Below are 17,063 nucleotides of genomic sequence, written 5' to 3'. Positions count from 1 at the left end.
TCAAAATAAATAAACATTCACAGTTTAAACTTCAGTTCAGGTTACATTATTAAAACCAAGAAAAACACTCAAATTCTGAGGGGTGTACATTTTATTGGAAACCTTAAATACTCTTCAAACAGAACATAATGTATTCAATCAGGCTCTTGTGTGGCCTACACAAAAAACTGTGGTTTTTAGGATTAAAGGAAAGGAAAGGGAAAATACACTGGATGAGTGCTTAAGTTTGGCAAGAGGACCTCTCACGATGCATGCTCTTCAGCCAGTTTATCAGCTTTTGCCACAGCTTCTTCAATGGGTCCCACCATATAGAAGGCCTGTTCTGGGAGATGGTCATATTCACCTACATGGGGAAAAAAAAAGTCCAATAAGTAAGAAGTGGAGGGATATCAAGTATGGTACACACCTCACCACTTGAGGTCAGCAGTCAGACTTTCCAATTTGTGCCATCTAAGAAAACTTTTTTGAGGGCAGGGGGAAAAGAGTCAAATTCAAAAGACATGAATATCCACTTATAGTGGCACACCCCTATAATCCCAGCTATTTAGGAGATGGAGGCAGAAGGATCACAAATTCAAGGCCAGCATTGGCAACTTAGCAAGAACTGTCTCAAAAAAAATTACAACGGCTGGGACTCAATGGTAAAGCACCCCTGAGTTCATCTCTAGTACCCCCAAAACTTATGAGGGGGCTAGGATTGTGGCTCAGTGGTAGAAAGCTTGCCTAATGTGTAAGGTACTGGATTTGATCCTCAGCATCACATAAATAAATAAGGGTATTGTTACATCTGCAACTAAAAAATTTATTAAAAAACAAAACAAGGGGCTGGGGATGTGACTCAAGCGGTAGCGCGCTCTCCTGGCATGCGTGAGGCCCAGGTTCGATCCTCAGCACCACATACAAAGATGTGTGTCTGCCGATAACTAAATAATAAATATTAAAAAATTCTCTCTCTCTTTAAAAAAAAAAAACACATGAGCAAGGGCTAGAGCACTTGCCTAGCATATGTGAGGGACTGGGTTCTATCCTCAAACCACATATAAACAATAAAAGCCCATCAACAACTATTTATTTATTAACAAACAAAAACACATAAGCCAGTTGAGATGGCACAAGCCTGTAACACCAGTGGATTGGGAGGTTAAGACAGAAAGATCATAAGTTCAAAGCCAGCCATAGCAATTTAGTGAGACCCTGCCCTGCTCAGCACCACATAAAAAAGGGTATTGTTTCAGCCATTCCAAAAGGGGGTTGGGGATGTGGCTCAGTAGTAGAGTGCCCCTGGGTTCAATCCTTGTTACCCAACAAAACAAAATCAACACCACCACAAGAGGAGGACAGGGGATGTGGCTCATAGGCAGAGCACTTGCCTAACATGGACATTAGGCCTTGAGTTTGAGCCCCAGTACTGTATAAGGAAAAAGAAAACATGGTTTGGAATCATATATCTCAAGTTCAAATTCTGGCTTTCCACTTTTCTGGCTGTGTGATATTAGGATATGATTAATTTTAATTTTTCCTGTGTGCCAGTTTCCTCATTTGTAAAACAAAGTAGTAATGCTTTCCCTCTAAAATTGTAATTCACTTAGAAGAGTAGCTAGCACTGAAAAGGGGCTAGAGAGCCAAGTAATATGTCACACTCTCAGGAGGTTAACCAGGTATGAGGGTGCATGCCTGTAAGAGGTTGAGGTAGGGGGATCAGAATTTGTGGCCAGCTTGGGCAATTCAGTTAAGACCCTGTCTCAAAATAAAAATAGCTAGGGATGTACCAGTGGTAGAACACTTACCAAGGTTCTGGGTTCAATTCTTAGTACCTGTGCCCTACCCCCCCAAACATATTTTAAATAAAATTTGTGGGAAATAGCTTATTTTCTCAGTTTAAAAAAAAAAAAAAAAAAGTATACATTGTGGAAATAGCACACACCTTTTAGGATTTTGGTTTTTCAACTTTGTACTCAAATTCTCACCTGCCAAAATCTGCTGGAATCCTTTGATGGTCTCCTTCAGGGGTACCAGCTTCCCCATATGACCCGTGAAGACCTCAGCAACTTGGAATGGCTGAGACAAGAAACGCTGTATCTTCCGTGCACGGGACACAGTCAACTTGTCTTCCTCGGAAAGCTCATCCATACCCAGGATGGCAATGATATCCTGGAGGGATTTGTAGTCCTAAGAGAAAAAAAGGCCTCAGCAAGTATTCATATTACTTTAATCTAGACAAAAATCTAAGAACAGAAACAAACTAACAGAGGGGAAATTAATGCTCAGGGATAATGAGGGTTCTCAGCCTGAAGTTCAGTGTTTTATTCCCCTTATTTTATTGAGTACTATTTTTTTAAAACAAAGGATTCCAAAGCTTAAGCACCTAGAAACTCAAGAAATCTCATTAACCCTATCAACTTTCCTTACTCCAAAGGAAATCACACTAGGAAAGATCTAGTCTTAATATACTTTCAAATTCCTTCCATCACTTTAGGGTCACTGATGACAATATAATCACCTGCAGGATCTTTTGCACTCCACGGGCAACATCATAATGTTCACTGCCAACAATATTGGGATCCATGATTCGAGAGGTGGAGTCTAGAGGATCCACAGCTGGATAGATGCCCAGCTCAGCAATCGCACGGGACAGCACGGTGGTAGCATCCAAATGGGCAAAGGTAGTAGCAGGGGCAGGGTCAGTCAGGTCATCAGCAGGCACATAGATAGCCTAAATTGAGTCAAAAAACCCATATAGAGCAGCAAAAACAAAATTAATTCCATTTAAACCATTCCTTTTATGGACCTCTCTTTATCACCTCACTCCATCTTTATAGCATTAAATATCTACCTTAAGAGTTTCAATCCTAATACCTGCCAGGTGAGTTTATAGATTATCTGGTCCTTCTAAGTCAGGGTATAAGAATTTTCACTGTTATTTTTGCATTTAATCCTACATTTTAATTCTATTGTAATAATACCAACTTTTACAAATTAAAAACAATAAAAATATACTTCTGTACCACTGCAATAGTGTTTAAAATGATTCATGATGTAGCCAAGTGTGGTGGCACATGACTATAATCCCAGCAACTAGGTGGGTGAGGGAAAAGACAGGATTATCAGTTCAAAGCTAGCCCCAACAATTTAACAAGGCACTAGGCAACTTAGTGAGACCCTGTCTCAGAAGGTGGCTCAGTGATTTAGTGACCTTGGGTTCAATCCCCAGTCCCAAGGTGGGAAAAAAATTATTCAAGAGGGTTGAGATAGCTCACTGTTAGAAGGTACTAATCCCCAGCACCAAAAGGAAATATATATATATATATATATATCATGGAATTTATTATAACTTAGCCCCATGTTTTATATAATTTTACCATACGTACCACCTATACATGTTTAAAATTTGTAGTTCATTAACTCAGTAAATATTCAGTAGTCAATTTCCATGTAGTTTAGAATTCCCTTAGGCTAGAAACCAATATTTTTGTAATCAATGTTTCATGTATACCCTCAATTACTTTAGATGTCTGTCTCCTAACCTTTCAGGATCTTTAAAATGCAAAAAAGAATTTTACACATTATCCTAGCTCATAAACCCAGACCCAACTTAAAAGCCCTTTTTGATGTAATGAAGTTTCATACCTCTCTCTACAAACCTTTACACAAATTAAACCTTCATCCACTTACTTTTTCTTACCTGTACAGAGGTGATAGATCCCTTCTTGGTAGTGGTGATTCTTTCCTGCATAGTACCCATGTCAGTGGCCAGGGTGGGCTGATAGCCTACAGCAGAAGGGATTCTGCCCAATAAGGCAGATACCTAAGGAAAAAAAAAGTGTGGTCTCGGTTGTCTAAATCTTTAGGCTGTCTATACAATCCCACAAAAAAGCTCAATGAATCTCCTCTCAAGGATGCTCTCTCACCTCTGAACCAGCTTGGGTGAAGCGAAAGATGTTATCAATAAACAGCAGTACATCTTGACCTTCCTGGTCTCTGAAGTATTCAGCTACAGTCAGTCCAGTCAGAGCTACCCGGGCACGAGCACCAGGTGGTTCATTCATTTGACCATACACCAGCGCTACCTGCAGTAATCATGCAGTCAGAAAATGTAAGTATGGAAGTCACATACCCAAGATTTCCCAATTAGAGAGGAAACCACCAAAGATTCTCCTTCTCAGGTGTCAAACACTTTTGTTTGCAAATTTCTTTTTCCTATTAGACATTCAGTTCAAAACAGAAAAATATTTTCTTGTATTAAAAAGGCAAAAATTCTCAAAGTAGGAAGAAAATACTTTGGAGACAAATCTAGCTGGGTGCAGTGGTGGGTGCCAGAAATCCAAGTAACTTAGAAAGCTGAGGGAGAAGGATTGCAAGTTTGAGGCTAGACTCAGCAACTCAGTGATAGCCTATCTCAAATTAAAATATTTATTCATTCATTCACTTGGGTACCTGGGACTCAACCCAGATAAGTTGTTCAGGGACTCGCTAAGTTGCTGAGGTTGTCTTTGAACTCGCAATCCTCCTGCCTGAGCTTCCAGAACCACTGTTTCTTTTTTTAAATTTTAGTTGCAGATGGACACAATACCTTTATTAATTTTTATGTAGTGCTGAGGATAGAACCCAATGCTTCACATGTGCTAGGCAAAGACTCTACACTGAGGTACAACCCCAGCACCCTCAAAATTTTATTAGTTTTACACCTAAATTACATCCCCAGCCCCTTTTAAAAATTTTTATTTTGAGACACTGTCTCACTAAGTTGCTCAGGGCTTTTCAAAATTGCTGAGGCTGGCCTTGGGTTTGTTATCCTTCTGCCTCTACCTCCCAAGTCACTAGGATACAGGTGTGAGCCACTGCACCTGGCTCAAAATAAAAGTTTTAAAAACAGCTGGGGAAGGGCTGGGATGGTGGCTCAGCGACAGAGTGCTCATCCAGTACATAGGAGGCCCTGTTTTGATTCTCAGCACCACATTGAAATAAATAAATAAATAGATTGATAAAGGTGTTTTTTCCAACTACTTCCAAAAAATTAAAAAAAAAAAACAAAACAAAAAAAACAGCTGGGAATGTAGCTCAATGTTTGTAAAGCACACCTGGGTTCAGTCTCCAGTACCATCTAAAACAAGGGTTTAGCTACCTAGAGTTTTCTGACACAATTACTGTGTGAACTTCAGTCAAGTGCTCACCTTGGAGGTAGCATCTTTTAAATTGATAACACCAGATTCAATCATTTCATGGTATAAGTCATTGCCTTCACGGGTCCTCTCACCAACACCAGCAAATACAGAGTAACCACCATGGGCTTTGGCAACATTGTTAATCAACTCCATGATCAGCACTGTCTTGCCAACTCCAGCACCACCAAAGAGCCCTAGAAAAGGTGTAAAAAAAAAAAAAAAATTAAGAGTTCTACATTCCCAAATTAAGCAAACCTCAAAAAAATTTGCTTCTTTCCATCCTTTCCCTTCTCAGGAATGGCATCTGGCTTCAGCAAACTCAGAAGAACGAAAGTCAGAAGCTGCTCATCAGTGAGGGAAAGATATCAATACCATCTCAGTTTGGTACTGATAAAACCCCCCCTATCCCATATAGGTTTGATAATATGTACCCACCACTAACATACCAATTTTGCCACCCTTGGCATAGGGAGCTAGCAGATCCACAACCTTGATACCAGTCACCAGAATTTCCTGCTCAACACTCATCTCAATGAACTCAGGAGCCTCAGCATGAATAGGAGCAAACCTGTTAAGAGAAAAGAGAACCATCTATATTCACTTTGTTAAGAACAACTGAAGTCTTAAATATTCCTATCAATTCTCAAGTCCAATCTTTCCCAGAGGATCTAGTCTACATTATAGCTAAGTTGTCATCTAGAATCTAGTTTCACTTTCTAAAATAAAGGAGACTTCATCTCAGGAATAATCCCATTCCCTGACAACTTTAACTATCAAAGTTTCTCCTACCTAATAACATTCCTCCACATATCAATAAGAAAACAAAGCTATACAAGTTTTTAAAAATCCTCAACCTAAGCCATAAACATAAGCCTTTTTAATAAATATGAGATCCTAAGAATCAGTTCTCAACAATCAGAACTATGTATCCTTAATTTCTTCAGGAAAAACTACACCATGTTGTTTATTTTTTGGTACTGGAGACTGAACCCAGAGGAGCTTTATCACTGAGCCACATTCTCAGTCCTTTTTATTTTGAGACAGGGTCTCACTAAGTTGCTGAGGCTGACCTTGAACTTGATACCCTTCTTCCTCAGTCTTCTTCATTGCTGGGATTACAGGCCTGTACCATGGTACTGGGTAGCATCATGTGATTTTTAACCATTGAATGCATGAGCATTTTAAGTATTCTTTTGTAAGAAAATGTTGCTTTATTAGATGTCACCTTAATGTGTAAAACTCCAAGAAAAAGCAGTTCTTTTGTGAATAGATGCAGCAAGAGGAACTTACTGTTTGGTTTTGATAGGACCTCTCTCATCAATAGGCTCTCCAATGACATTCATGATTCTGCCCAAGGTCTCAGGACCAACAGGAATTTTAATTGGTGCACCAGAATCTAAGACTTTCTGACCTCTAACCAAACCTTCTGTCCCATCCATTGCAATGGTTCTTACTGTGCTCTCACCTGTCAGATAAAGGTATTGCAAGGTTATACAACAGGTAAGTACCATAATATTTAACAAAGTGTAGCTGGTACGAAAGACCTAAGAAAATCAAGGCTCCTTCTCAGTATCTGAATTTGGCTTCAGCAAACTCAGAAGAACGAAAGTCATTTTGGTAAAATCATCACAGAAAGGAGACAGCCTGATTTCAACGGTATCTGGATTAAACAGTCTTCTCTGTTCTTAAACATTCTACTTACCCAAATGCTGGGCCACTTCCAAAACCAGCCGGGTCTCCCTGCCTTGCACTTCCAGGGCATTTAGGATAGGTGGTAATCCCTCATCAAACTGGACATCCACTACTGCACCGATGACTGCCACGATACGCCCGGTGGCTGGGCCTGCCTTTGGCGACGGAGATGTTTGGGCTGCATAGTCTCTGGCTATTAGAAAAATATATATATTGTAAGGAGAGGGACTCAGTACATCGAAAGTATTAACAACTCACAAAGAGAGGCGAATTCAACCCAGGCTGGGCCTCCTTCCGCTTGCACGGAAGGCGTGTCCAGGGACTGGGCCGCGCGGCCATTGAGAACGCGCCTGCACAGCTTTCCATGCTCATGCACAAAACCATATTATTCCTGAGTGTAGAACCATCATGCCATGAAAAGGTCAACGCATCTGCTCGCATTTTTCCATCACACAGAGCCCGTTCTCCAAAACAGGACAGTATTTAAGTTGAAGAAAGCTCCCTGGATGATCTCCTGTTTTCCCACAGTTAGAGAGCAGGACTCAACCCTTCCCATCCTTTTATCACTACAGGATTCCTTAGGCCCAAGCTACGATCGGTCTCCGGCTCAAGGTCATAAGGAGGCAGAATTGAACACGGTTCCTAGGGGAAAGCACTTACCAGGCTGGACCGCCGCCGGGGCGGCTCGCAGTAAAAGCTGGGCTTGAGGTAGCGATGCCGAAGGGCTGAGTCCCCGCAAGGCCCCGGAGGCCGACGCAGCGGCCACACGACCTACAAGACTCAACATGGCGGAGTCCGCGTAGAGACTGAATGCGGCAGCTGTCCCGGCCACCTGCAATCCTGCAGTTGGGGCGAGGCCTATTCTGCTGCAGACTCATCCATTGGGTAGATTTACTGCTCATCATTCTAAACTCTGTTTCTATAGGGTAAGAAGCTTTCACCTTCTAAACCATTGGTCAAAACTGGTGCTAATCAGAAACTGCTTCTATTATTGGAATTGGAGCCCTCCGAGCCTTGAAATCTAATTGGACCACAGAAATGTCAGTTGGAGCGAGTACTTGGCGGAACTACGTTTAGGAAAGGGGCCGAGTTCCTGTTGGAAGTGGGCGAAGCACGTGAACTGTCTTTGCCTGTCCTTGGGATCTCTCCTTAGGTAGGACTTTGAGCTGATTGATAGCCAGAGGGGTGAGATTACCTAAATCGTGCGTCGGGAAGCTTCACTTACAGGTGAACCTGGCGACGTCGAGAGCTTTTTCTATAATCAAAACACGTTTTTTCTTTCACATACTGTGATTGGAAGCTCCCAGGAGGCTCAGCAGATCAATAACCTGGACAGGATCTTTATCACTAAAATCTATACAATAAAAGAAACTAAAGTAACGAGTCATTTAATAGATGTACATTAGGCTTGAGTAGAAAACATAATTAAGATTCAGGACCTTCTTTTATGAGACAAATGAGCAAACAATACAAAGTGTTATGATTCTTGGTTATTACTGGTAAAGTGCATACACGGGAGAGAAAGGAGAAATTTGGGTTTCCTGAATCTGTAGGGAAATTCCCCTCAGCTATGAAATGTGAGTAAATTCTTAGGGTCAAGCAGAAAGCAAGGATTTGCACGCATTTCCATGAAACGGTATGATCCTTCTGTGGAACTGCAAGTGGTTTGTTTGAAAGGAAAAAGCCAAGATAGAGCAACTCAGGGTATATAATAGCTCAGTAGCACAATGTCTTCTGCACATGTGGGAAGCCCTGGGTTTAACTCCAACAAGGAGAAAAAGAAAAAAAAAAAAGGAGGATAGTAAAGAAATTAATTATAGAATGAGATAGGAGACAGGTCTTAAAGGGCTTTTGAATAGGAATGGGGGCTGGGCAAATATGTGTGTTCCTTCAGACTGGGAAATAACAAAATAAACAGTCTCTTTTCCTGAAGTATTGATTGTATTCAAAGATATTTTGGGGCTGGGGATGTGGCTCAAGTGGTGGTGCGCTCGCCTGGCATGCGTGCGGCCCGGGTTCGGTCCTCAGCACCACATGCAGACAAAGATGTTGTGTCTGCCGAGAACTAAAAAAATAAATAAATATTAAAATTCTCTCTCTCTCTCTCTCTCTCTCTCTCTCTCTCTCTCCCCTCTCCCTCTGTCTCTCTTTAAAAAAAAAAAAAAAAAGATATTTTGGGGTAGAACTGGGGCCCCTCTCCCTCTTTTTATTTTTGGTACCAGGAATTGAACCCAAGAGCAATTAACACTTAGCTACATCCCCAGGCCATTTTATTTATTTTTTTAATTTGGTAGTTGTAGATGGACAGAATGCTTTTATTTTATTTGTTAATTTTTATGTGGTGCTGAGGATCGAACCCAGTGCCTCACACATGCTAGGCAAGCGCTTTGCCACTGAGCTACAGCCCCAGCCCCCATTTTATTTTTTTGAGACACAGTCTGGCTAAGTTGCTTAAGCCTCTCTAAGATGCTGAAGCTAGTTTTGAACTTGTGATCTTCCTGCCTCAGCCTCAACCTCTGTTAGTTCTCATTTTTCTTCTTCTTTTTTTTCTTTTGTTACTTGTTACATATATTTAGATGTTGGTGAACCTTTATTTTATTCATTTATCTATATGAGGTGCTAAGAATTGAACTCAGTGCCTTTCACATGCTAGGCAAGTGCTCTACTATTGTGCCACAACTCCAATGCCAGTTCTCATATTTCTGATCACAAAAAAGTTCTACACTATTGGACTAGACAAAACAGAGAAAACAAGGAGGGAAAAAAATGTTACTTTTGAAATGCTTCTGGAATATTCATCTGGTAATCTTGCCTAGTAATAAAAAAACCAAGAGATGCCAGGTGTGGTAATGCACAACTGTAATACCAGCAGCTGGGGAAGCTGAAGCAGGAGGATTGCAAGTTCAAGCTAGTCTCAGCAATTTAGGGAGGCCCTAAGCAACTAAGCAAGAACCTGTCTTGGCTTAAGTGTTAGTGCACTCGCCTGGCATGCGGGAGGCAATGGGTTCGATCTTCAACAACATATAAAGATAAAATAAAGATATTGTGTCCACCTAAAACTTAAAAAAAAAAAGGGTTGGTGATGTGGCTGAGTGATAAGCGCCACTGGTTTCAATCCCTGATACAAAAAAAAAAAAAAAAGAAAGAAAGAAAAAGAAAAAAGATAAAGAAAATGAAACAAACCATGACAACACAAATGTGCGAGGAGCAGGTAGAAAAAGACAAACCAGCAAAGTAAGGGGCAGAAGAATAAAATGTAGATCCAAAAACACAGGATTAAAAATCAAGAATAAGGGGTAGGGGTCTGGGGATATAGCTCAGTTGGTAGAGTGCTCGATTAGCATGCACAAGGCCTGGGTTCAATCCACAACACCACCAAAAAAAAAAAAAGAATGAGGGTCAAGGTTGTAGTTCAGTGATAAAGCACTTGCCTGGCATGGGTAAGGCACTGGATTCTACCCTCAGCACCACAATATTAAAAAAAAAAAAAAATCAAGAATGAATCTGGGTGTGGTAGTGCACACCTATAATCCCAGCCACCTGGGAACCTGAGGCAGGAGGAACCACAAATTTGAGGCCAGCCTTACCAATTTAGCAAGATCCTGTCTCAAAATTATTTGTACTCTTGTCAGTTGAATCCTATCCAATTCTCATGTTGTTTGTAGCTGTACTGGGGATTGAACAAAGAAGAACTCAATACCATTGAGCTACATGCCCAGTTAATTAATTTTGAGATAGGGCCACACTAAGTTGCCCAGGCTGACCTTCAACTTGTGATCCACCTTGCCTTAGCTCCTGAGTCTGTAGGATTACAGGCATGTGTCACTGTGCTCAGCCATTTATCTTATTCATTTGGTGAGCGGAGTATATGTGTTGTAATCAAAATAAAGCTTTTGGGCACAGTGACACAGACCTGTAATCTCAGTGACATTGGAGGAGGATGCCGGAGGATGGCAAGTTTAAAGGCAGCCTCAGAGATTTAGGTCCTAAGGAACTTAATCAGACAGTCTCAAAAAGTAAAAAGGCCTGGTGTTGGAGGCCTATAATCCCACTAACTTCAGAGGCAGAGACAGGAGGATCGATCACAAGTTCAAAATCAGCCTCAGCAATTTAGTGGGGCCCTGGCACAAAAAAAAAAAAAAGAAGAACTGGGGTTGTGGCTCAGTGGTAAAAGCACTCCTGGGTCCAATCCCCAGCACCCCCACCAAATAATAATAACATAAAAATAATTAACTAAATAAAAAGGGCTTCAGATGTTGCTCAGTGGTTAAGACCCCTGGGTTCAATCCCTCATATCAAAAAAGTAATAAAGGGAAAAATACTGTTTGGGATTATTGTGTTTTTATTTTAAACAAAACCAATTACTTTTAAAAAGGCACTGAGATCAAATTATTCCTTTGTCTTTCTGCCCAGAATGGTAATGTGTGATCCACTTATTTACTACCTATGGCCTCAACTATTTCTCATGTAAAAGATACTTCTGTATCAGAGCCAAGAAGTTTCTTACTTCTCTCTTTACAGCAAGCAGCAAGACACAATCTCACTTTTTTAAAAAAAAAATTGTACAACCAGTTTTGGTTTTGGCCAAATTAAGTTTTAATAGCCATCAAATACATTTACACTGACATTTGAACTAATCCAGTTTTCCAAGAGATTTCACATAAATTTCTAGGTAACTGAACTCATAAATTTTGGAAATTTATCACACATTCTTTGTCCTCTTAGCAGATTATCAAGTAATTTAACTTTTTCTTGGGCAGTCAAGTTATTCATTAAACAAATTTTGTGTCACACTGCAAGGTCATATGCTTTCAATGTTTCTGAGGTGGGTGGAAGAGATATTTCTCCATAGAGACCATTATACTCAAACTTGAGAACTATTAACTCTTTTGCTGTAGTTTACTTTCAATGGCCCCTCTCCCTTTTTTGAAATCAGATAATCTATTAAATATATAGACTAAAATAAAGAATAAATTTGATATTGCCCGTAACAGATTTTCTGAACAAATTATATCATCTACGTTACAGTTTACCTGTTTTGGTCCAACTTTGTACTTCCTGACTGAGACCCAGATTATCCAAGTGATATTTTATATAAAATACAAATTATTTTTCTTGGGAAAATAGGCATGAAATCTGGTGTTTTCTTTTCTTTCTTTTTTTTTTCCAAGGGAGGGGTGCGCTTACCAGGGATTGAACTCCATCACTGAGCCACATCCCCAGCCCTATTTTTCTTTTATTAGAGACAGGGTATCACCGAGTTGCTTAACACCTTGCTAAATTGTGGAGGCTGGCTTTGAACTCAAGATCCTCCTGCCTCTGCCTCCTGAGCCACTGGGAATACAGGCATTTGTTCTTATCAGATATTAATTACAGGGGCTAGGGATATGGCTCAATGGTAAAGCGCTTTCCTAGCATTTTCAAAGCCCTTGGTTCAAGCTCCAGCATCACACACACGCAAGTTAATTACAAAATAATTGTGCCCTGTAGATAATAACTGGAAACCTTAAAAAATTTACATTATGGCTATATTTTCCACAAATTCCCTGTACTACTGATAATCCACAGTTGTCATATCCCCATATTATTTCAGTACTCTGGTAATACTTGACATTTTCTGATAATTGACCTCAGTGAATTAAAATTCCATAAAAATGTAATAGTCCCCCTACATCCATAGAGAATATGTTCAAAGACCCGCCCCTGACCCCAGTAGATACCTAAGCCTTGGATACTACCAGATCTTATATAGACTGTTTTTCCTATACATACATTACCTATGATAAAGCTTAATTTATAAATCAGGCACTGAGATTACAAACTAATAAACTAGGACAATCATAATATACTATTATAAGTTACATGAATGTGGTCTCAAAATATCCTATTGTACTTGGGCTGGGGATATAGCTCAGTTGGCAGAGTGCTTGCCTTGCAAGCACAATGGCCCTGAGTTCAAAACTCAGAATCAAAAAAAAAACAAAAACAAAAACAAACATTAAACAACAACAACAACAAAAATCCTACTGTACTCTACTTATCCTTCTTATGATGCAAGATGATATGGAGTGGTGTGAATGATGTGACATAGTGGTAGGCTTACAAATTACCTCATGTTGGGGATTACTGTAATCCATTCAGTATTCTAGCTTTAGAGACCCTTAATCTTTTATTCCAATTAGTTTTTCACACTCACATTTCACTTAAGCAGCCTACTCCCACAGCCATTCCCCAACTTTATCCAGAAATGTTGTACCTCAGAAGCCCAATTATTCCCTTCTTGAACCACAATTTTGGGGTGTGTTTACTACTACACAAGAATACACAAATACATTTTAGGTGCACAGGATAAGTCACACTAACTCCAAATCTCATTCCTCTCCCCCTAAATAACCACCAAACAAAAAATTATTTTACATGGTTTGGGGTATGGAGATACATACAGTTCAGTGGCAGAGCACTTTCCCAGCATGTAGGAGATGATGGCTCAACACCCAGAAGCACACAAAAAAACAAACAAAAAAAAAGTTTTATATACACCCCCTGCCCTAACCCAGGGGCACTTAACCACTGGGCATTTTCCCAGCCCTTTTCATATTTTTGAGGCTGGCCTCAAACTTGCAATCCTCCTGCCTCAACTTCCCAAATTGATGGGATTAAGGCATGTACCACCACAGGTGGCTCATCCCACTTACTTTCTATGAGATTTCTCATGTTTGTATTTTGGAGAATTTTGTTAGTATGGAAGTGTCTTTTATTGACTGTGGGACACATTATGCAATAAAAGTACATGTAATAACATTTTAAATTAATGAATGATCATTTGGGTTGTCACAAATGGTGAGTACATGCAACACTTAATGAAAAAAAAGCTTGAATGTGACATCACTTTTTATACTACTTTAATACAGATTCCTAGAAATACAATGTTGGCTTAAATATATCCATTTAAACCACATTCTGATCATCTTCTAAAATCATCTTGCTAATTTACCAGTCTCCAGCATTCTTGCTGAAACTTTCTTTTTAAATGTGGCAATAAAATTGACCTTAATTTGCATTTCCCTAATTACTAATGTGGAATAGTTTACACACACACACACACACCATTTGGCAATGCTAAGAACACCCAGTGTCTTAGCCATATCCCAGCCCCAGATGGAATATTTTCATGTTTAACCACCACTATTTCTTTTTTTTTTTTTTTGAGGAGAGAATTTTTTAATATTTATTTTTCAGTTTTCGGTGGACACAACATCTTTATTTTATGTGGTGCTGAGGGTGAACCCAGCGCCCCGCACATGCCAGGCGAGCACGTTAATGCTTGAACCACATCCCCAGCCCCCACCACTATTTCTTCAGGAAATCACCTATTCTTTTATTTTCGCTATCCCCCCACCGTGCCCCTTGTAATTCTCCTGAGTAGCTGGGACTACAGGCACATATCATCTTAAGCTCTCATATTTAACAAGGTTAAACAGTTAATTTTTAATCATCCTTTGAAAGATTTCCCCTTATCATCCTAGGAAGCTAAGAATGGAGTCATCTAAATCTTTACAATCCCATATGGGGGATTTAAATTTAGTAAAATTAAAGCTTCTCAGTCACATCAACTTTTCACATCCTCAATGTGCTAGCTGTTACCATTATCAGACATTGGAGATTAAATATTTCCTTCCAGGTGGATAAGATGGCACACACCTGTAATCTCAGTGGCTAAGGAGGCTGAAACAGGAGGATCTCAAGTTCAAGGCCAGCCTTGGCATCATACCCATGCTCTAAGCAAGTGAGACCCCATCTCATATATAAAAATAAAAAGGGCTGTGGATGTAGCTCAGTGGTAAACTGCCCCTTGGTTAAATCCCCAGTAACCCTCCCTACCCCCAAAAAGAAATTTCCTTTGTCACATAGTCATTTGTATACTACTTAGTATACTACTACATTGCTAACATACCTCAGTAGGAACAAATGAACCAGAATCTGTATATAAGATCTAAAACAGTGGTTGTCAAACTTAAGGCATACCTCAGAATCCTGAGGGGCTGGATAGATTAATGATGTCTGTTTTGGGGTCCAGAATTAGTATTTCTGGCAAATCTGGGATCACAGTTGAGAAATCATCAAATTTAATTATTTGCAATCCCAAATACACACAGACCTATGAAAACTTATCTTGGGACTGGATATACACACCCACATAATCCAAGGTAATCCATGATTTTGATAAATTCAGAACCACCAGACTGAATATGAACCACAGGACTATAGAAAAAGGGAAGAAAGATGAAGCCACTGGATTTGAGATTAAGAAATTTAAGCTGTAGAAACTGGGGATGTAGCTCAGTGATAGTGTACTGCCCTGGGTTCACCCCAGTGCTGTAAATAAATAAACCAATTTGGGCTATAGGAGCAAGGAACATAATCCTAGGTGCTTATGAGGATGAGGCAAGAGGATTACACATTTGAGGCCAGCTTGGGTCTTATCTCAAGACAAACTTAAAAAGGGGTAGGCATGTTGTTCAGTGGTACAGCATTTGTTTAGCAGTAATTCTTGTAGGGTCTTCAACTCAAGCTGACAATATGAGTTGTAAACAAATGAGATGATTTGCTTTTCACTTTAGAAATGATTACCTGGGTTGGGCATGGTGGCACATGCCAGTAATCCCAAAGGCTCAGTAGGCTGAACAAGAAGGATCACAAGTTCAAAGCCAGCCTCAGCAACTTAGCAGGGCCCTAAGCAACTTAGCAAGAACCTGTCTCAAAAACAAAAAGGGCTGGGGATGTGGCTCAGTGATTAAGCATCCCTGGGTTCCATCCCCAGAACTCTCCCAACCAAAAAAAAAAAAAAAAAAGACTACCTGGTATAAAGTGCAAAGTAAACCTGCCAGTATCCTGAGTTGTCATCAAGCCCTAATGACCAACAAATCTCTACAATCTGGACACTAATACCAGTGTCTAAGTTTAACCCTTAATCTTTATTACGTCTATAATATTTAAGTTATTTCACAAACTTGTTTCCTTACCCACAGACCCACCTGCAACACATTATCAACAGTATATTTTTGAAACATAGTCAACACGCCATTTAGATAGTCTCCACCACATCAGGCACTTTACTAAGGACCAAATATCTTGGGGGATATATAATATCCCTCAATGGTAGGAATAGATATGCAATACACAATAATCAACTGTGGGAGTTTCAGCAAGGCCCACAGATTTGAAGAACAGTTTAGTGAAACCCTGTCTCAATCACAAGCACACCCACCCCCCACTCCCTCCAAAATTGGAATCACACTAAGGTATAAATATATATTTTTAGAGTTTTGCTTAGTCATAGATGGATACAATAGCTTTCTTTTTTAATGTGGTGCTGAGGACTGAACCCAGTGCCTCACCCAGTGGCTAGTGCTCTACCAGTGAGCCACAACCCCAGGCCCAAGGTAGTTTCTTAATGCTTATAGATAAAAGGATTGCCAGTCAGCCAATGAATCCTTAACTTCTAGAACTGTCTTTCCAGGAGAATAAATAAGAGTCTAACAGTTTCCCCATTTAAGCTAAGAACTATCGTACACTTCAGTTAAGCTGATTACTTTAGCATCCTCCAGAGAAAGTTGAAACTACAATCTAGGGCTTTCCTGGGTGTAATGGCACTAGACTGAAATCCTAATAAGGAATTCTTGATGAGGCAGGAGAACCCCAATTCCAAGGCCAGCCTTGGCAATTTAGCAAGGCCCCAAACAACTTAAGAGAAACCCATCTCAGGGCTCACTATAGCTTTGAAGAAACAGCATTCCTTTAACAGGGTCAGAACCTAAGCAATACTATTCTCTCCACCCCCAAATACTAAGGGTACTATACCAGTGAGCCAAATAGCTACATCCCCAGGTATTGCTAAAAGGAACTTATCTTTGAATTTATGATCTCCCAGTCTATTTCCCAAGCCACTGTGATTGCAGGCATGTGCCTAAGGTATAACCTCTCTTTTTTTTAGGGTGGGATGGTGGGGATTAAAACCACTTAGCTATATCACCAGTACTTTGAGACAGGGTGTCTGTCACTTATGTTGCTTAGGGCCTCACTAATTTGCTACGGCTGACTTTGAACTTTTGATCCTCCTGCTTCAGCTCCTGAGCACTGATGTTATAGGTGTGTGCCTCTATACCCCTAGCTAGTACTTCTTATTTTTTAAAGGGTCTTGATAAATTA

At 40.1% G+C, this 17,063-nt stretch overlaps 1 protein-coding gene and 2 non-coding genes across 3 annotated transcripts; all 3 read right to left on the bottom strand.

Annotated features, from left to right (window-relative positions):
- Window positions 1–73: 73 nt before the first annotated feature.
- Atp5f1b (ATP synthase F1 subunit beta) lies at window positions 74–7,675 on the bottom strand. The gene is made up of 10 exons (XM_046466769.2): window positions 7,515–7,675; window positions 6,865–7,047; window positions 6,453–6,627; window positions 5,609–5,730; window positions 5,172–5,356; window positions 3,909–4,067; window positions 3,683–3,805; window positions 2,501–2,713; window positions 1,968–2,169; window positions 74–343 (listed from the first exon to the last, which is right to left on the bottom strand). Exons 1-10 carry the CDS (start codon window positions 7,639–7,641, stop codon window positions 243–245), a joined length of 1,590 nt encoding a protein of 529 aa, XP_046322725.1. The 5' UTR covers window positions 7,642–7,675; the 3' UTR covers window positions 74–242.
- LOC124108337 (small nucleolar RNA SNORD59) lies at window positions 5,449–5,519 on the bottom strand. The gene has a single exon (XR_006856650.1). It is a non-coding gene; the product is annotated as a small nucleolar RNA SNORD59 (small nucleolar RNA).
- Window positions 6,724–6,798, bottom strand: LOC124108338 (small nucleolar RNA SNORD59). Its single transcript, XR_006856651.1, has one exon. It is a non-coding gene; the product is annotated as a small nucleolar RNA SNORD59 (small nucleolar RNA).
- Window positions 7,676–17,063: the final 9,388 nt, after the last annotated feature.

This window comes from Marmota monax, unplaced genomic scaffold (genome assembly GCF_021218885.2).
Source record: "Marmota monax isolate L192 unplaced genomic scaffold, Marmota_monax_Labrador192_F-V1.1 WCK01_AAM20220418_F8-fsc00151, whole genome shotgun sequence".
Taxonomy (NCBI): Eukaryota; Metazoa; Chordata; class Mammalia; order Rodentia; family Sciuridae; genus Marmota; species Marmota monax.
Note: the sequence above shows the minus strand (reverse complement) of the source record. Positions and strands in the feature narration are given on the sequence as shown.